Source organism: Rhea pennata, chromosome 19 (genome assembly GCF_028389875.1).
Source record: "Rhea pennata isolate bPtePen1 chromosome 19, bPtePen1.pri, whole genome shotgun sequence".
Classification (NCBI taxonomy): domain Eukaryota; kingdom Metazoa; phylum Chordata; class Aves; order Rheiformes; family Rheidae; genus Rhea; species Rhea pennata.
In genome coordinates, this window is record NC_084681.1 from 7,331,567 (window position 1) to 7,351,072 (window position 19,506).

At 57.9% G+C, this 19,506-nt stretch overlaps 1 protein-coding gene across 2 annotated transcripts; it reads right to left on the reverse strand.

Annotated features, from left to right (window-relative positions):
• Positions 1-6,766: 6,766 nt before the first annotated feature.
• On the reverse strand, positions 6,767-18,104 carry FDXR (ferredoxin reductase). 2 transcript variants are annotated; one of them, XM_062591970.1, is made up of 12 exons: positions 18,046-18,104; positions 16,469-16,566; positions 15,034-15,129; positions 13,544-13,666; positions 12,800-12,913; positions 12,165-12,266; positions 10,650-10,757; positions 10,340-10,424; positions 9,326-9,540; positions 8,816-8,987; positions 8,171-8,344; positions 6,767-7,450 (listed from the first exon to the last, which is right to left on the reverse strand). In XM_062591970.1, the coding sequence occupies exons 1-12, from the start codon at positions 18,092-18,094 to the stop codon at positions 7,320-7,322; spliced, it is 1,467 nt and encodes a 488-aa protein (XP_062447954.1). In that variant the 5' UTR covers positions 18,095-18,104; the 3' UTR covers positions 6,767-7,319. The 2 variants fall into 2 exon arrangements, with proteins under 2 accessions (XP_062447954.1, XP_062447955.1); XM_062591971.1 differs by lacking the exon at positions 13,544-13,666.
• Positions 18,105-19,506: the final 1,402 nt, after the last annotated feature.

Sequence of the window (19,506 nt, forward strand, 5' to 3'; positions counted from 1 at the left end):
CATGCGGACTGGGGGGAGAGGGGAGGGGGTCCGGCGAACGTGGGGGGGAAGAGGAACTGGGACCCGGAGGAGCCGCCCGCACCGAGGCTGGGGCCGCTGGGGGGGTGCAGCGAGGGGCCGTGGCCCAGCCGGGCAGAAGCCTCCACCAGCCGCCCCACGGGCTCCCGGGCCGGGGGGAGTCGCGCTTGGGCTTGCGGTCCCGACCGCAGCCCGCGCTCTGCCGCAGCTGAGGCGCTGGCAGAGCGAGCCTGGCTCCCCGCGGGGCCCGGCCAGGGCAAGAGCCCAGCGCAGGCACCTCGAGCACGGCCGGCTGCTCCAAAAATCGCAGCGTGCCCCGCCTCAGAGCCACCAAAACGCCCTGTTTCACCCCAAATGCGGCTGCCCAGGCAGTGCCCCGCGCCCAGGTGCCCCCCCACCCCACCGCCTTCCCAAAACGGGCGGCAGAAGTGCAGGAGCACTCGCTTGGAGCTGCAGTGCCTGGCCTGGAGGGGGGGGGGGAGGCTGCAAAACCGGAGCGGCTGCCCAAAAGCAAGTCGCTCGGAGCGTTTTGGCAGCTGCCGGACCAACCTGGCAGCGCAGCCACCTGCGACAGCATCGATGTCACTTCCCTGTGGCATTTAAGGGCTCCTTCGTCGCTCGCTTGCAGCAGAGAGGCAGCGCAAGCGCGCCCGCAATCTCAGCCCCCCACGTGCGGCTCCCAGCACCGTGCCCCAGCTCTGCCATCGCCCCCTGCTCCGGCTAAACGCAGCGCTGCTGGGGCCTGGGAAGACCGTTTCCGGAGAGGTTTTATCCCACATGAAAACCGGCTGCTCTCCGCTAACCACGAGCTGCCCAACCGCGAGGCCTCTCCTTGCCTTTCCCCACGGCGGCTGTGTCCTTGCCAGCTCCCGGAGGCCCCGGGGGGGCTGCAGAAGCCCTCGAGACTCCTCCGGGTTGTGGGACTTACCGCAAGGGGGAAAATAGGAGGCCCCGCATTTCGGAGAGGCACAGCTTCCAGCGCGCGGGCAAATACCCGCCTCGCTTTGCCCAACCGCTTGGGCTTTCCCAGGCTGGATCCCCGCGGGACAAGGAGCAGGGGGGTGACAGCGGGGTCCCGAACACTCCCGCACCAAGGTGGTGTTCGGGCACCAGGGAGTTGAAGATGCTCCGCAGACGCCCGGGAGGCCTGGCCCAAGCACGGTGCCTATAAGAGAGGCTGGCATCAACGTCGGAGGGCACGGAAAACACGGTTTCCTCAAGCATTTCCTTTATAATCGATTTACAGGCAACCCCCTCTCCCTCCCCAGGCGGGCTCGGCCGAAGGGCCAGCGCGTACGGGTTTGGCGGGCGGCGCCGCACGGCCCCGCACGGCCCGCAGCAGCGGGGCCCCGGGGCGCGGGGCTTCGCGGCTCCCGCCTCGGCTGCGCCGGCCCCCCGCTCGCGCCGGCTTCGGGCACCCCCCCCCCCGTCCCGGCTGCCTGGCGTTTCGGCAGCGATGCCTCCCGTGCGCCTGGGCAGAGGCGAGGGCCAGCAACAGGTCCTCGCTGCCTCCGGTCTTTTCCAGGTGAAAACAGGAGGGTCCTTGCTGCTTTTAACCCTCAAAAGGAGAGAGAGGCGACGGCTTGGCTGCATTTAACCCTTCCTGCTCCCCTCCTCATGCCCAGGCAGGAGGAGGCGGGTGGCAGCGAGAGCCGGGGGCCGTGCCCACCCCCACGGGGCAGTACCCCCCCCCCGCCGCCTCCCCCCCCCGGCAGCTCCATCCCGCGCGGGGTGGGGGGACGGGTGTGGGCAGCGGGGTCTGCCGCACAGCTGGCCGCACAGCTGGCCGGCGCCGGGAGAAGCCGCGTGGCGCGAAGGCCGGGGCTGACACGCGCCGGCCCCCCGACAGTCGCGTTTCCTTTCCCCTGGGAGTCGGGCACAGCTGAAAAAAGAGCCAAATTATCTGCTTTAGCTGAGAGGAAATAAAGCACTTGTTAAGAGGAGGCAGACAGCATGGCTTGGCTTGGCTGCAGACCGAGTTTCTGCAGGGACCGGTGCTAAAAGCTCCCTTGCGTGTTTTCAGTTCTCTTGTCAAAGCCCTTCAGTGTTTCAGTGTCTTAAAAAGAAAAAAAAAAAAAAAAAAGAAAAAAAAAAGGCAAGAAATAAAGACCCAAGCTTTTTCCATGGGAAAATGCAGAGCTTCCCTGAATCCAGCCTGCTGCCAGGAGGTCCATGCCATGAGGTTTTTAACCAAGAACCAGCTTTTGGAAGCTGTTTTGCAACTGTCAAAATGCCTTATTTGGGCATCTTCTAAATGAAAAAAAAAAAAAAAAAAAAAAAAGCCTTTTTATGTTAAAAACCAGTCGTGAGTGTGATGGTTAAAAAGGCCAGTGCAGCAACAAGAGCACAGATTGAAACCCAGCCCAAGCCCCCAGCTCGGCCCGAGGTTGGCTCTTCCTCCCAGCTGAAGACCCTCTGATTTTCCAGGACGGCAGTGCCCCTCTCTCCCTGCCCTGCGGACCATCCTCTCCGGGGATGCCGCGCTGCCTGTCCCTGCTCTCCCTTTTGCACAGCTTTCCGTGTGGCGTGGGAGATAAAACGAGCACAAAACTGCCTCATCTCCCAGCCTGCCGCCTCGTCCCGGGGTGCCTTCCTCCTCCCCCTTCATCCTCCTCTCTCACACGGCTGGGTTGGCGCCCCGGGACCCTCCCGGGCGCCTCGGCCTCCTCCAAGCAGGAGGCTCTAAAAGCAGCTTGATAAACGCACGACACCGCGCTGACAGCTCCTGGTGCGCAGCCACGTCCTGCAGGGAAAAGCCCGCTGCTAGCCGGGCCGGGAGGCAGCGAGCCGGGCCGCCGCCGCCCTCCTCCTCCTCCTCCTCCTTCTCCTCCTCCTCCTCCTCCTCCTCCTCCTGTGCGGGATGCGTTGCGGGTGGGGGGGGGGGAAGCTGAGATGCTCAGCTCAGCTCCAGAGATGCAAATCTTCAGCGCAGCCGCTCGTGCAGTCGAGGGAGGGAAGGAGCCCTCGGACACGCGGCCAAAGCGCTCTCAACCCAAGCGCGTCCGCGGCCAGGCGCCCGGGAGGAAGAGGACGGGAGGGCTCCAGCCGGGGCAAACTGGGGCAGAGCCACCGCCGCGTCCCGCCGCGCTGCGGCCGACGGGGCTCGCGCGCGAGCACGCGCAGCGCCGTGCCCTTTCCCGGGCCCGGTTGGGCACCGCACGCGTCTCCAGGCCAGCACCCGGCCGGGTCCCCGCCGCCAGCGCCCACCCTGCACCCGGCCCGGCCCGGGCGCCCTGCCGCCTCCCGCAGCGGCTTTGCTGCCCCGGCCGCGGCGGGGGAGCGGAGCAAAGCCCGGAGCAGCGGGCGGCCGCCGCGCGCGCCCGGCCCGGCTCCGCCGCGCATCCTTCCCTTACGGTAATTAAGGGAGCTAAAAGAACCAGGGATCATTTCATCCCCGCGGGGATAATTCCTCCCGGCGGGGCGGCGCTTGCCTGTGGGGCTGCCCCAGCGCCGGCAGAGGAGGCAGCGCAACCTGCCCAGCGGGAGATGGAAATTTCCCGGGAAAGGAGGAAATCGCTTCTTCGCGGGGCGGAACCGGCCCTCTCCCCCTCCGACTTTATCCGCCGCTTCATCGCGTCCCTAAATAGCTCCTTGAAGCAGCTGCCGCGAGCTCACGTCGGTGCCTCTGCCCCGCTCCAGGCCGCAGGAAACCTGCTCCCAGCACCCTGTTTCCCGAGCAGTTAACCCAGAGGGGTGGGAAAAACCCACCCGGGCCACAGAGGCATCCTGCAGGGGCGCGGGGCACCCTCCGGCCAGGGCGCGGGTGCACGCGGCAGCCGGGCACCCGTGGGAGCGTCTCGGCAGCTCTGTGGCTTTGGGTCCAAAACGCTTTAGGGAGGGCAAAGCACGGGGAAGTGTCAGAGGGTCCGGAGCCCAGGGAGGTCCTGGGGGCGCTGGCAGAGAGGACGGGGAGGAAGCGGGTCCCTCGGGGCTGCCGGGAGGGCTGGCAACGCGCTCGCCCGAGGCGCCGGCCCCGTCCTGGGCCGGTCGCCGGCTCCGGGGAGCAGCGGAGCGGAGCGAGAAGGTGGGTTGGGGGCCGCGCCGCGGCTTTCGCCCAGCCGAAGCGCTGAAGCCAGCGCTCCCCGGAGCCACCCGCTCCCCGGCGCGGCCCCGCTCCCGCGCGCGGATGCCGCGGTCCGGTGATTCACGCGGCGGGAGGCCGGCGAGCGCGGCACGCTGGACACCGCCTCCGCAGGCGCGCTGACTCCGGAAACGGGTCTGGAAAATTATACATTAGCCACGCCGCTGAAAAAGCTTTTTCAACCGTTTTTCTGCTCACGTGAGCTGGTTCTTAAATGACAACATACTTCTTCCCCGCTGGAGCTGAAGCCTGACTCGAGCGGGCTCTTGCCTTGCACCAGAGCACAGGTAGCCTGGTAGCTCACTCGCTAAATACTCAGTTTCGAAGGCCAGTTACCAAAGCCAGCAAGAGACCCTACGCACATCCTGGGGGTAATTGCAAAGCTCGGTAACAACGGGAGCTTTTGGGGCTGTCTTAGACCGGCTCGGTCCCCGGGAGCCCGTGCGAGAGGCTCGTCCCAGGGCCAGCCTGCCCGCGGGCAGGGGGAGGTCGGGCTGCGCGACGTCGCAGGCTGGGGAAACCGAGGCAGAGCAGCAGCGGGAGGCTGCAAAGGCTCAACGCTTGCTCCATGCTATCGCCCCACGCTTTGGCTTCCCAGGCCTCCTCCCGGCAGCAGCCGGGTCCCGCTCACGGCATCGCCTTCCCGGCTCCTCAACCGCCGTGGAAAATTGCTCGGCGGCAGCTCGGCCTCCCCTCCGGCCGCTCGGGAGGGCGGCGGGCGGCTGGGCAGCTGCCCAGCACCGGCTGCCGCCGGCGGCGGGACGTCTCAGGGCGGGTGCTGCGGGAGAGGATATGTGGAGCAAACGCAAGGTTAATTCCGCTGAAAAGCAGCATCCGCACGGGAACGGGAACCCGCGAGGGCTTCCCGGCCTGCCGCGGCTCTGCAGGCAGCGAGGCAGCCGGGTCGCTCTCCCGCCCTGGGCGTCCGGCCTCCCCTCCGTCCTCACTCAACCCCCGGCTCCCTGCTCCCGGCTGCCCAGCGCCACCTAACGACACGGGGACAGGCGATAAGGACCTTCATGGGGAAGCTGGACACATCCCAGTTCCAGGAATCCCAGGAGAGAGGGCTGGAGAGCGCCAGACGGAGGGGGAGGCACAGAGCTGGGGCTTGGCACGCAGGCAGCAAAGGTATCGAACGAGATTTACGCAATCTTAATGGTCCTTTCTCTACCATTGAGGCTTAGTCCTCCATCCCTGCCTTGGTGACCTTGGTGGTCCTGTGGCTTCCCTAGAGCAGAGCATTAGCCTCAGGGCCTCAGTCAAGCTCTGGCCTGAGCAAAGATACTGGGCTCCACAAAGAAAGATGCTCCCTTTAGTCTGTCATCACATCCCCAAAACTATCCCTAAGCACCACCTGCTTGGGAACTGCCACTTGCCATCCTTGGAGCAGCCCCATGACCTGCATCATGGTTACAAAAGCACCTTGGCATCAACACTGAAGGCAGCGTGGAAGAAAACCCTGGGGAGGAGCTGGTCCACCACTTCCTCTTACCTGCAGATTTGAGGCAGCCACAGGAAGCCCTTCAGCAAGTATCACGTTTCTGGCCGGGCTATCCACCAACCCACCTGCCGCCTGCCCTGCGCCGAGCACAACCCCCTCATCTCCACACCCCTGTTTCCCAAGCGCTTATTTGCCTCCGAATCCAGAGCTGATGTAATCTCCCGCTCAAGGGTTCAGCATTAGGGCTGCATCAGCCATGAGACGTAACCAGAGCCACATCACACGAGCAGCTGTTCGAAAAAAGCTTTATTGCTCGTTTGCGTATGAGTTCCCAGTACCACATTTCCTGAGTTTCTTAATGAGCTTGCAAATGAGATTTAAATAGAAAAAGAAAAAAAAAAGCCACTGATCTTCCTTGCCTAAGCTTGGACCAGAGATAGAGAGTGGAAATACAGTCTGGAAGCGCCTGGCAAACCGTACCTGATGGGTGAGCACCTCAGCACAGGAGGGGGCTCGGCAGTCACCACAGATTAGCAGGGAATTGGAGACAACTGCCCCGTTCCCAAGTGTGATTTACCCTCAGCCTCCATCACCAGGTCCCAACAGCCACAAACACCACCCATGGTCACCATTTACACAGGTCAGAGACAGGAGCTGTTTCAATCCTGTGGTGCTCGCTGAGCTCCCAAGGCGATTGCTGCGGGTCAGGGACAGCGTGGGTGGCAGGACTGCAAGGGGAGAGGGCCGCCCTGATGCTGCCCCTGCACTACAGATAAAGAGGAGATTACAGCTCACGGTTTATAATCTGGCTTAAAACCTGACACCGTCACCACAGTCAATTTGGGCTACGAGGAGCATTTAATAAGCTTCAAAACACACAGGACAAGAAAAGTGAAATGAAGTGAAAGGCCCTGCGTGCCCAAGTCGAGGCTGGCAGGCAGCAGCATACACAGGATCCTTCACGATCTGGAACAAAGCAGTTACACACTTGTTATCCCATTGCACCCCACCAGCTAAGGCCCAAGCTCTGCTCAGGTTCTGATCGTGGAAGGCAGAAAGCAAATTAACACCCTCGTCTGTTTAGAGCTCGCAGCAGGCAGCAAGCAAACAGTCCCACCCCGCGCAAGGGGAGCTGGTTTGTCTCGGGACACGCTACACGAGACACACGGCACTTGCTGGCTGCTTCAAAGATTAAGACAGTCACAGACAAAGAAGTCAGACTCAAGTGGCAGGTCCAGTCTGGCTTTTCTGGAAGGGTTTATTTAAAAACAGTTATTATTAAAAGAAAAACACACATACATTTGTTCAGAGCCCAGGCAGAAACAACAAGGTAAGGAAGTTACTTGGCTTGAGGCTTAAAGGGGAGGCAGCAAGACACAGGGAAGTTTCACTATGCTGCTTGCCATGGGGAACATCTCTGACCGAGACTCCTGCGACAAGCAAATCTCCCTTCGCCTGTTCCAGCTAATAAGCTAACGCACAAAGGACTCAAATGACAACAAGAATCGCCTCCAGGAGCCAGCTGCAGAGATGTGGGGCCAGCCAGCAGCCTCAGACGTGGGTGGTTTTGTTTTTTGTTTTTGTTACTACACACTCACTTTGGGAATCCAGAGTCCCTTGCAGCTTGTTACCAGAGTGCCTCAAGTGTCACACACCTTCCCTAGACTGACCATCAGTTCCAGATGCCAGCCCTGCTCTCTTGGCCCCTGCCTGTAACTCGCTGGCATTGCCCCAGGAGGCTACTCGATGGATCAGCGCCGCTTTCCCATCGCTGCTGCTTTAGTGACCGATCAGCCGCAGCATCTCCTCAGGATCCACTATCTTCTCCCGTGGTTTGCCAGCAGCTTTTCCCCTTGCCACTTCGGCAGCATCTATCTTCTCCCAGTCCGAGAAGGAGACGGGACGGACACCTGGGGTAACAGTGAGAGACAGGAGGGAGACGTTAACCAAGTAAGAATGAGTTCAGCCTCACCTTCCCATTAGCAGGGACCTCATGTGCAAAGCAAACCCTGGCCTTTTTCCGACACGGTGTCAGACTTCAGCATCACATAGGAATAATAATTTTTACCACCACGAGGGGAAAGATTGCGAGTTCGAGTCAAATCTGATTAGTCAGACCTTTGCAAGCCGTAACAACAAGCATAGCACCACCTTAGGGGACAAAATGCTTCCAGTTCACTGTTAAACCTTGGACAGTAAAGAGGCAAACACACACTTTAATTGAATGCCTTTAAACCCAGCAACAGCAAATGACTCTCCTGGGCATTTTAATCTTCCCTCAAATTTGCCTAGAAGGATTGCTAAGAAAACCATTCAAGAGCAATAGCTCGCTGTCTAAGAGCTGACAATGACATTTTTACCCAAGGCCTGCACTTCTTTTAACGGTCCTTCCCAGAAAGTGGTCATTAACCTTAGCAATGACACTGATTTTAAGCAAATTCAAGCCCCACTGCTCCCTGCACTTTGGAGCAGTAACACAGCAGCACGACACACTTCCTTGGTTCAGGCTGCACTCCCAAAAGCAGCATGTGTGACTCGCTGACCCAGGATTACCCAGATCCACGAGGAATTTGGCTGTATCATACCTTTATGCTGGCTGCTGTGGAGACCCCCCCAACACACTCACTGACCTCGGCTGCGTAGGATGCTGCCCACGGCCCCAGAGCCTTCTTTGGAGGTAGACACGTCCAGCACGCCTGCCTGGAGATCCTCTAGCACAGATTGGGCAGTGTCAAAGCTGTCATTCATGGTGGTGATAATGACGCCAGTGGGTCCTCTCTTCACCCACCCGCTGCAGTACAGACCTGCACAGGCACAGCAAGCAGCCAGGCTCCATGGTCACAAACCCTCCTGGCTCCAGGCTCCTGCCCTCTCCCAGCCCTGGGTGCCACTTCAAGCTGTGGGCGGTGGAAGAATCCACCTCTTTGGTGAGGACTGAGTGCAGTCCTCTGACAGCGCTGACACAGGAATTTGTCACTTCAGGCTAGCACTAAACAGCCGTTTGGGCTGTATCATTTTAGTTACAGGCTTGAAGGCCTAGTAAAACAACCACATCCTTCAGCACTGTCTGCAGCAAAAACAGAAGTCCCTAATGTGAGCTGGGAATGGTACAAGTCTTACGGAGTCTGACCGGTGCAGATCATTTCCTCAGTTTTCACCACCTGACACGACCACCTGCATCAGTGCTCTCGGTGAACAGGGTTTTTCGCCTCAAACCCCACAAGCTGCCAGCTGTGCTCAATATGCACCCCACACACATCCCTGCGGATACAAACCTGGAGCACCCTCCACTCTGCCCAAGCTGTTGGGGATAACACCGCGCTGAGGGTCGAAGGGTACAGCCGGATCCAGGGGCAGGCTCCGGTAGCCAATGCTGCTGAGGACCAGTCCGCACTCAAGCTCCTCCACCTCTCCAGTGGGGATGGCTTTGGCAGAGTCACCCGAGCCCTGCGAGAGGGAGGAAGAGGCTGCTGACCACCAGTCACTGAATGCAGAGCAGCAGTCTCCTCTGGTCCCTTCAGCATCCTTCACCCCTGGGTATTTGCTAAAGGCCTTCCTGCAGCTGCAGTGCAGATCTCCCTTTAGAAAGGGAAAGGCTCTTGCAGGTGGCATCAGTTTCCCCAGGAGACCTGCCATCAGCCCTTCCAATTAGCTAGGGACAATAAAGCTCCTTCTGGATCAGTGCGGGCTCCCAAAGGCTGCAGGGATGCAACAGCTTCCTGCCCAATCCTCCAGCCCTGCTTGGGCCAGGCCAGCGCCACAGAAGGGTCCCCCTGAGCTCGTACCTCCAGCCGGGTCAGGGCCACACGGACACCCCTCGCTCGCGTCCCGTCAGCAGTGGGCAGCACCTCTCGGGGGCTGCGCTGGAACCTCAAGCCCCACTCCCGGGCAGGCGCTGCCTGTGCTGTCGCCACGCGTGCCACCAGCATCTTCTCCTCTGGCTTCTCCAAGGCTGTTTTGATCATCAGCTCAGTCAGCCGCCTCCTAGGCCTGGGGGCATCTAAGAGCAAAGAGAGACCTTCAGAACAGAAACCTCAACAAAAGCCACTTGGTGTGGAGCCGAGGCCATGCCGAGGCAGTTTTTACTGCTGTGCGAGTACCTTTCTAGAGTTTGTCAGGCAGACAGCAGTCCAGTGCCTTTGAGATGACAAACAGCGTGTCAGTGACCAGGAGAGCTCCTGAGGCTTGAGGCCAGTGGGAGACACAAATCAAAGCCTACAGTTTTGCTGTCTTGCTAGTGCTTAGAGGCAGCAGCTCGTGGAGGAGAGAGTCTCTGGACACCCCTGAACTCAGCCTTCCCTTTTTAGGTCTGAAGGACGCTCTTAAATCAACAGCCCTGGGACGTCCCTTGATAGGTTTCCCCATCCTTCCCCAGCCTCCTGCCCACATCACTCAGAGAGCAATTACACCCAAATAGCAAGGCAGCATACATCAGGGAGAAAGGGGCTGTCCTCTTGCCTTTCTGATCTCTCTCCTATCATCCCGAGGACAAGCCACACCATGGCCAGCTGGCTCTCATGTGCCACACGTTAAGGCCACACAGGGCAAGAGTCTCTGATCTATGAAATAAAGATGGGCAGGGGAATCTGGTGATTGCAAGAGCAGCTAGGGACCAGAACGTCAATCCAAGGAGGAGAGGGAAGTCACAGTCCGGTTCTGTTGCTCTTCAGCAACTGGGTGGGGAAGGAAAGCAAGGATTCTGGGTTCACCCTGCACTTTTTGAGCATCTCCAAAACCCTCCTGGATGCCTGTCTGCCAAGGCGAGTCCCTGTCCGGAGGAACACGGCATGTTATCTTACCTTTAACAGCATTTCCAAGGCCTGTGAAATCAGCAGGGTCCAAGACAGGTCTGGTACCAGGCAAGTTTATCATCTCCCGCAGCTCCTGAGAATTGTGGGCAGGAAGATATTACATCCAGTGGAGAGAGGCTGTCCACCAGGCTCCTCTCCCCTGGCGGTCCAGGCCAAGAGTCTGCAACTGGGTACAGGAACTAGGACACCCAGGTTTACCTGCCCATTGACAGACTCTCCCCCCACTGTGAAAGGGAAACTTGGGGTTCATCAGGAATATAGCTGCCTCCAGTACCCCCAGCTCACACACTCGCCTTACCTTGATGGTGAAAGCAACTTGGAGAGGTCCCCTCCTCCCAACCAGCCACACACGCTTCACCTTGCTGCAGGCAAGAGCTGCCAAGGAGCTGTCAGTGATGTCAGTCTTCTGCAAGACACAGACGCACGACAGGAGAGTGGGACCAGAGCAGATCTGGAGGAAGCTGGGGAAAGGTACAGCCTCTAAAGGAGAAAACCAGCAGAAAATCAGGCTGTACATGAAGGGAGACCGGGGTGGGAGGGAAAACAAATCATCTTGCTTTGCACAGAGCTATTTGAACAGCTATTCCCTCAAAATTAAAAGGAAGAGGCCGTAAAGCAGGAGAGGTAAGGAGCCAACACCCCATGAGATTGTATCAAGGGGATCTTCTGCAGGCAGGCATAATCTTAGGGCTAAAAGAGCAAAGACTTCTCCAGTGACCTTGGTTTTGGGGTGCCTGCAGTTGCTCTCGAGTAACTTCTAGTCTCATGATATACAGGCACTTGAGTGAAACTCAACAGAGACTGCAGCTAAAAAAAAAAAAAAATCACGGCCTGTCCCCCACCTCCCTGACAGCTCGGAGCACAAATACAAGCATCACCAGTACTCGACTGATGGTTCATATCTTGTATCAACCCCACGCTCTATTTCAGTCATGTGCCTGTATCTAGATTATTTGAGGGTCTTTCCCAGTGAAGACAGGATGGGAGGGACACCAGGTAACCAGGATAAGCCATCCCAGACCAACACCCTTAGCAGGAAATGGCCTGCATGCTCTTTTCCAGCACCATGCCCTTTGCAGCACTGCTCCCCAGCCGGGTTTAACCATTTACACCCCTAAGAGGTTGGCAAAGTCACCCTTTTAATTTTTTTTAGACATTCATTAGTCATTAATTTAGTCATTAATCCAGGAAGTTGTTGCACAGCTGTAATGAACCCTGTGGCAGTTCTCCAGGAGGGAGAGCCTTTGCTGCTAACATCTAGGGCAGCAGCAGTATGGAGCAGCTGGTGCCAAACAGCTCTCAGCTGTCCATAGGGAGCACAGCAGTGAGAGAGGTCCGCCAGCTTGGTCCTGCACACAGCAACCAGTGCATCCAGTGCTACCAGCAAGAGTCAGGCTTCTACCCTGAGCTACAGCAGAAGAAAAATCCCAACAGGAGAAGCTTCTAGTTTGATGATGGAAGAGGCCGAGCATCTTTTCCTTTGTTTCTCACAGGAAAGGAGGGGATAAAGCTCAGCTGTGAACCATTTGGGATTCCAGCACCCCAGTTTGGATATTAACATGCTAAAAGCCAGCAATCCACAGAGTTCCACAGTGTTACCACTGGCTGGCCAGGCCACAGCCTCAGTTCATACCTTACAGACTGTGGGCCACTATCTTTCCCTGGTGAAAGAGCTCAGAGACAAGAAGGTTCCAAAAAGTCCATGCTCAGTAGAGGTTGCTCTCAGAGATTTTGCTGAGATCAGTGACCTGGTGAGGAACAAATCTGGGCCACAATCTGCCTTCACAGCCTGGAGCATCCCCTCACAACTTACCCTGAGAAGATCCAGTGGGGACAGGAGAATCCGGGCAACATCCAGTGCCACATTGCCATGGCCCAGAATCAGCGCTGTCTCACAGTTCAGGTCAGGCTTCAGCTGTAGGGAGAGAAAAGCCCAATCACGAGTGAATTCACCAGGCTTCCAGGATGTCTGTCCCCTCGGATGCGCTTCCATCAGTCAAAATTCCCTTTTGCCTCCCTTTTCACCAAACGGAAGTGACGCAGATGGGGTAACCCCACGCTGGCCTTCTCCCCAAAGAGACACAACAGCACAGCTGCTCACAGGCACCCCGATGTTTCCCTTTCCTCCTCCCTCTGAGATGGCATCTCTGGAAGCGGTGGCTATTTTGGCAGGGCCAGCCAAAAAACCTCCTGAGGCCAAAGCAGAGTGTACCCCTGGGCTCCCATCTGGCCTGTCCAAAAGGTGCTGGCAACCTACAGAGCCAGCTAATCCGCTCTCACTGATGTGCAAATTGTTCACATTTCTATCATCTAAGAGGGATTTACTGTGGTGCCTGCTAATCTTTTCCAATTGCAGGCCTTTCAGGCAGGACTTAATCTGGAGCTGGATGTATGCATCTGGATGCAGGTCAGGAGAGGAAGGCAGGGAAAAAAACCTGCTGTACTCACATCTCTGTTCTCAGGCAGCCCGTTGTACCAGCCCACAAATGCTCGGGCTGAATAAACCCCAGAGAGATTCTCCCCTGGGATCCCCAGGACCCGGTTATCTTCAGCACCGTAACTCTGAGGAAAAAGCAGGTACAGTCAGAGGGGCCACTGCATGCAGGGTTTCACCTCACATCATAAATGTCTCCCTCCAGTAATGCCCACTGCCAGGACACTACACAGCTGGCAACCCTTGCCCAACAGCCTGGAAGCTCAACTGAGTAGATAAATATAGCCCAAGCACGGAGGCTTCACCCATCCCCTCAACCATTGCTCCAGGTACTGAGCCCAGCACCAAACCTGGCCTTCCCAGGCCTAGGCAGGATGTGGCAAGCCCAGGGCAGCACTCAGGGCTCAAGAGATGGCAACAGATTCACATCAGGCAGATATTGGCCATTACAGGGAACAGGTTCCTCAACAACTGCTCCTTACTCTGGAGTTTGAGATCTGCATTTGACGTTCTGCTCTAATACATGGTCCCTGCGAGGCTTTGGACACATCTCCTAAGCACTTCAGGGCTGCAAAGCTGTCCCAAAGCTAGGGAGAGGTTGAGTTTACCACAGTAATAAGGCACCTGGAAACACCTTACCTAAACAAACCCTCTTCTCAAGATCCCAGTGGGAATAACCCAACAGACCCTTCCTGCAAACTCCGCAAAACCAGGGCAGCTCTTGCTTCAACACCTCCCAGCAAGGTGTTGCTACCCACCAGCACCACAGCGTGGTAGGCCTGCTGCAGCTCTCCCACTGTGACATCCCTGCCCACCGTGACGTTCCCGTAGTAGGCACAGCGGTCCGAGCGCGCCGTGTGCGTGAACGTGTTGATTACATTCTGTCGAGATCAAACAAGCACCAGAAGGTTACATTCAAACGCAGCCAGAAGCCAAGGTCTACTAGAGACAGGAGGTCCCCGTTCCCTTTCCTCCCCAGCCTTGAAACCGTTTCTCTCTGTTATTCTGAGACTCTTATCTAACAATGGCCAAAGATAATTCAGCAAGAGATAAACACAGCTGTGACTTGGCACAGTTTCCCCCACCCTTGCAGAAAAGATCCATTTTTTGCACCCCCTCAGAATGAATGGGAAGCTTTTAGTATTTTTAGTCCCTCTAAGTAAACACCGCTGTGGGAGAAAACTCCTTCCCAAAGGTAAAACTTGCAACACAGCCCTGCCAAACAACCCCTTCCATCAAGGCTGCTGCCTGTCAGATCCCCCCCACCAGCCTCTTGTGTTAAGTCTTCCTAGAAACCCTCTTCATCAAGGAAGGAGATAAGGCAGGGCAGCATCCAAAAACTTTTCTTCTGAGCAAATGGAGCTATTCAGCAAAATCCTCTTCCTCCCTTGAAGGTCCAACAACGCTATGCCTGGTAACAGGACAGACAACTATATTGCGGGAAATTGCCCCAAACCTCACATACATCCCATACGTCCACACAACTACTCCTTGGCTTTCAAATCAAACGGATGCAGGCATTTTGGCCTGATTACCTCAGGGGATTATATGGGGGAATTGTCACAGAACATTGCTGTCTCTGGGTCTCCTGTATCCTCCTCCTGCAACCACCTCCACCCAGCTCAGACACAGTAGCTACTGCTGTGCACAACTCACGCCCTCTGGAATGCAAAGGGAAACAAGTCGACTTCAATATATCTTTGGTTTAACTTCTCCTTGCCTGGACACACACACACAGCCAAATTGCATTACCCCTAAAAGCAGATCTGCATATCTCCAATCACCCAAAGTGGATCCAGGCTGAGCTCAGACAACTGCACTTCCAGACTAGGGCACAGCACAAGATGCAGAATCTGCCCTGATGCCACGGCAGCTGCAGGAGAGCAGACAATATTCTCCCGGCTTAAAGTTTCCTGGGGCAAAGAAAACTCATCAGCACTTCTTGTTCTAAGCCAGTCTGAACAGTGCTGTGAGTTTATCCCAGAGCAACGCTTCCCCTTCACACAGCCCCTGTGTTTTGACCTGGCATTCAGAGCCCTAAAGCCAGATGTCCCATATTACCAGGCCATGGCCTTGCTGGGTCTCAGAGGGGACAAGGAGGAGACTGCAACATTGTAGGACCACTGCAGCGTGATACCCCAGACCAAAACTAGCGTGAGGCACCATGAAGGACACTGACTGCCTGGCCCGCACCTACAGCCATCATGATGGCAAATGCCATGGGCGAGGGAAGGAAGCCATCACTAACCTTTACTTCAGGGTGATCTGGTGCCACACCAAAACGGACGAGCCCAAAGGGAACAGGCAGCTTCTCGTAGATATCCACTCGTGCCAGGTCATGGTGCTAAAGGAGAAAAGTCATGAAGAACAAGGACAGAAAGGCTACACGAGCCGCCTGTCAGCTCTCAGGAGGGACATGCACCTCTCGCATGCTGCTGGGGCAGGAGGGAGGGGTGCGTCCAGAGCCTCTAGCCAGAAACAAGTGAAGGTAAGGCAAAAAATACAGCCAGTTCCAGACTCTTCACAGCTCTTTGATACACAAGATGACACTATACCTGCTTCTGCCACCTTGAATCCATTGCTTCACAAGTCATGGCAGAACAGATGTGATCCTAACCACCACCAAGGATGCCTAGTGGGGGGCTCCATCCTCTTACCCATCCCACAGCCCTTCTTCCAGCCTAACCTTCTGCAACACTAATCTCACAGCTAGATACAGCCAGGAAGCAAACTGTCTGTCTGCCCAGCTGGCTCCACCTGGTTCCTGAGATCATGGGAGGCCCCACGTGCTGGATGCGAAGTACCAGGCGCAGCACCCTCGGGGCTGGGAGGACCCACAGTGCTGTTTACCAGCCCCCAGCAGCCATTTCCCCAGTGCAGAGCCCGAGACCCCACTGAGTTGAGTTGCCTCAGGGTTGGAGCTTGTAGGGATTCTAGAAAAATGCTTTGCTGCAAGTATTTTATCTTGTATTTTGAGTCAGCTTCTTCCCAGAGATTGAATAGCCCTGAAATTTGTCCCTGAGGCTTAATAAGAGCTATTTTCCAAAACATCCCAGAGACAATACAGCACAGTTTAATAACTGGGTTAAGCTGCTGCATCTCTGGTCAGCACCAGTAGCTCAATTACATGATCCAGTCTCATTTCCAGTCAGAGCTCTGATCACCCAGAGTGCTAACATTTACAGTCACCAAGCAGAGGATCGCCCATTTGCCCTAGTTCAGCTGGAGGATGAGTTAGGAAAGCAGTTCCTCCATATTCCCTCTAACAAGCTGTTAATGTCACCTGCGCTAGGGAAGAGCAGGTCCAAGCAACACAGACATCTGCAGTTTTATTTGATTCTAAAAAAAAAAAAAAAAAAAAAAAAAAAAAAATCATTTAAGTCTTAACTCATAGCAATGCAGCCAGGCCAGGTTCTGGCCTGGGTGACCCAGAGGCAGGGCAGGGGAAAGGAGGACACCTTTCCCAGATCCTACAAATAAAGTGGCCAGAAAACTCTGCAGGAACCAGGCATATTGCAAGCAGCCTCTGCAGCAACACAGCCCTAGCTAGGAGCACGTGAAATCAGTCCCGAAACTGGTGCTACTTATAGCCACATAGCATAAAATGCCTCCTCTGTCTCACAGCAGGAAAAGTCACAGCCCTAACCCAAATCTTCCCGTGCAGGAAGTCAAAGCCCCGGTACCTTGAGGATGTGCTGAGCCGTGTAAAACCCTGCAGGTCCGCTGCCCACCACACAGACACGAGGAGCCAGGGCCTGCGAGGACAGCCACCGTTTGAAACCTGGATGTGCAAAGAACAGAGACGACATGATACTGTGCAAACTGCTAACTCGCACGTCAGGCTGCCCCAACAGCAGCGCTTCCCCTAGACCCCCGCGGGCAGACCGACCCGGAGCTGCACATCTCCCCACACCGGCCATCGCACACTCAGCCACGCTGCTGCCGCTCCGGACGGAGATGACGGCTCTTTGCCGGTTCAGGCTAGGCACAGCCTAGCCCATCAATGCAACATTTTTTTTTCAATCAAAATATATCTGAGGCAAAACACCTCGAGGTCAAAGCTGGCAACTCCAGCTCTCCGCCAAGACCGTGACCTTGGCATTTACAGCTTGTAGGAGCAGATACCTCCCAGCTCTGCTTCTTTTGGCAAGAACAAGGCTTTTCCAGCAGAACATGCCTAGGGCAAAGCCCCCGATGGTTTCTTAGGCTCTCCCAGACTCCAACACAGGCTCTGCCTCCTCCAGCTGAATCCAGGCAGGCTGAGACACAGCCATTTCACCTGCTTATAGAAACTGTGCTGAAAGGGCTTTTAAGCACATTAGTTGTATGGCAGCTGAGCAGCAGTGTCTGGACCTACCACCCGTCAGCTGCCCTGCAGTGACCTGCCACCTGCACCTTCCTAACTCACATAACCCACAAAAATAGCAGAAAACCCTGTTAGCTGCATCAGACTGGGATTCCCATGTGGTCCATTGCTGAGTCCCAGGGCAGGCAGCAGTTTCTTGTGCTGAGCCCGCTCTGGTGTCCCAGGTCCCTGCAGACCAGGGCGAAGGCAGGGCAGGGGGCACCTGCAGGTCCCCAGCGAGGCCAGCAGCCCACACACGGCACAGCACCGCACGCTTCCCAGCCTCGAAAGCGCTCCTCACTCCCCAGGCCACACCAGCCCCTCGCATTCGCCCCGTGCCCCACTGCTTGGCCTCTCGTGCCCGGTACTGAAGTGCTGACCCACAGCTGGGCTGCCCACAGCCCCCATACCCCGGGGGCCCACACTAAGCCTCCACGGGGCCAGCTCCAAGCACCCCACGTGAAGCTGGTCCCGTGTTCTCCGTGGGGCCACCCTCCCATGCAGGGCCAGCCCTGGGTCCCCTACGGGCCGGCCCCCGTCCCCGGTGGGGCCAACGCTCCCAGCCCCTCCCGGAGAGACCCACACCCCCCCCACGGGAGCCGGCCCCCCCCAGTCCTGCCCCCGCAGCCCCATAGCACGGGGACCCCCTGGGCCCGCTTCGGGGGGCGGCGGGACCCCCAGTGCTCTCGCCCCGGCCCCTGCCCCGGAACACCAGGCACCGCCGAGCCCCGGCCCGGAGCCCCGGTGTCCTCCGCGGGCCCGGGCCCCGCTCCCCAGGCCGGGAGGGAGGAAGGTGCCCCCCGGGCCCCCAGTGCCCAAGGCCCGGAGCACGGTTCCCTCGAAGTGCCGGGCCCCGCGGCCTCCCCGGCCGCGCTCCCCGAAGGCCGCGCCGCCGCCGCCGCCGCCGCCCCTCACCGCCCAAGACGCCGCCGCCGCCCCGCCAGCACGCGCCGCCCGGCCCCATGCCGGCTACCGTCGCCGCCGCACTCGCCCCGCCCCCGTCCCGTCAGCCAATCGCGAAGGCGGAAAGCGCCGCCGCTTGGCGCAACCCCGCCCACACGGCGCCCCGCCGCGCCCCTCTGCCCCACCCTCGGTCCGGCAGCCAATGGCAGCATGCAACGTCCTGCAGCGCCACCCGGAAGTCGGCTGTATCATAGAGAGACAGGGAGGGAGAGCTTATCTCGAGGGCGCTCGTGCTCTCTCTCTCTATGGTGAGGCCTCCGCGGTACCCTACCAGGCACCAGGGCTCTACCTCGGCCGGGTGGGACGCGGGGTGCGGGATGTGTGACGCAGGGGTGCAGGGATATGGGGTGCAGGTCGTGGGGATGCAAGGTACAGGGATGCAGGATGCAGAGATGTGGGATGTGGCGAGCAGGGATGCGCAGTGCAGGGATGTGAGCGGCGGGGTGTGGGGTTGCAGGGATGCCTGGATCAGGGATGCCCCGGGTGGAGATGTGGCATGCAGGGATGCTTGGTGCGGGTATGTGGGGATTTGGGGCGTGGGATCTCAGATGTTAAGTGCAGGTGCTGGATATGGGGGGACTGCTGGCACCGCTGCTCCCCCTATCTGGCCCACACAAGCAGGGCCAAGGACCTCCTGATTGTGCAGGGTTAGGTTTCAGCTTAAAAATGAGTGCAGTGCCAGAGGCGGAAGTGAAGGGCCCAGCCAGGGCTCAGCAGTCCCACAGTCCCTGGAGCCGGCCCAGTGCTGCCAAATAGCTGGGAGAGATCAGCCTTGTCCCGGCCCACACTCTCCTCCCCTGGTACCAGCCACCTGCCTTCCCCTCTGCCTCTCCTGCCGGCATCCCATCTCCAGCAGGGGCGAGGTGGGTTTGGATCTCATCCGCTGCAGATGCACAAGTCTATCCTTAGTGCATGGCAAGTGCCCCGAGGGCTGCCCAAAGGGCTATCCTGCAGCACTGGGGCTCCCTCCTCCCAAGAGTGGAGACCTCAGGCCAAAGCACTCTGCTGGGCTACAGGGCTAGTGGCTGCACAGGAAATTTAAACATTTCACCACAGGGAAATGCCAGAGGACTTAAGGGTCTCACACCAACACCAGGGAACCCCTGACCTACCCTCACCGCCCAGAGTCCCAGAAGCATTGCTGGGCCAGGTTGGTCCCGTTGCGTTGCACAAGGGATGCAGGAGCAGCCTGCCCTTCTCTGCTCCCATTCAGCAAGAAGAGGGGCACCAAATAAGCATGCTTGCTTTGGATTTTAGTTGCATTTGCTTGTTTAATTGTGAGCTGGCTGCCTGAAAAAGCCTCCAGGGGCAACAGAAAGTGGTCTGGCACAGATCCAAAGCTCGGATGCCCCCAGGAGAAGAGAAGTAGATGCTGACTTTAACCACCTCGCGCAGGGAGGCCCTTCGCCCCTG

What these genes read in the sequence shown, in the direction of transcription:
- FDXR (XM_062591970.1), bottom strand. Translation starts at nt 18,094, where the DNA reads ATGGGGCCGGGCGGCGCGTGCTGGCGGGGCGGCGGCGGCGTCTTGGGC. An exon ending in CCTACCACGCTGTGGTGCTG is followed by an intron (nt 12,914 to 13,543) that starts GTGGGTAGCAAC and finishes CTTTTTCCTCAG; the next exon opens with AGTTACGGTGCTGAAGATAA. An exon ending in CAGCATCCTACGCAGCCGAG is followed by an intron (nt 7,451 to 8,170) that starts GTCAGTGAGTGT and finishes CTGTTACCCCAG; the next exon opens with GTGTCCGTCCCGTCTCCTTC.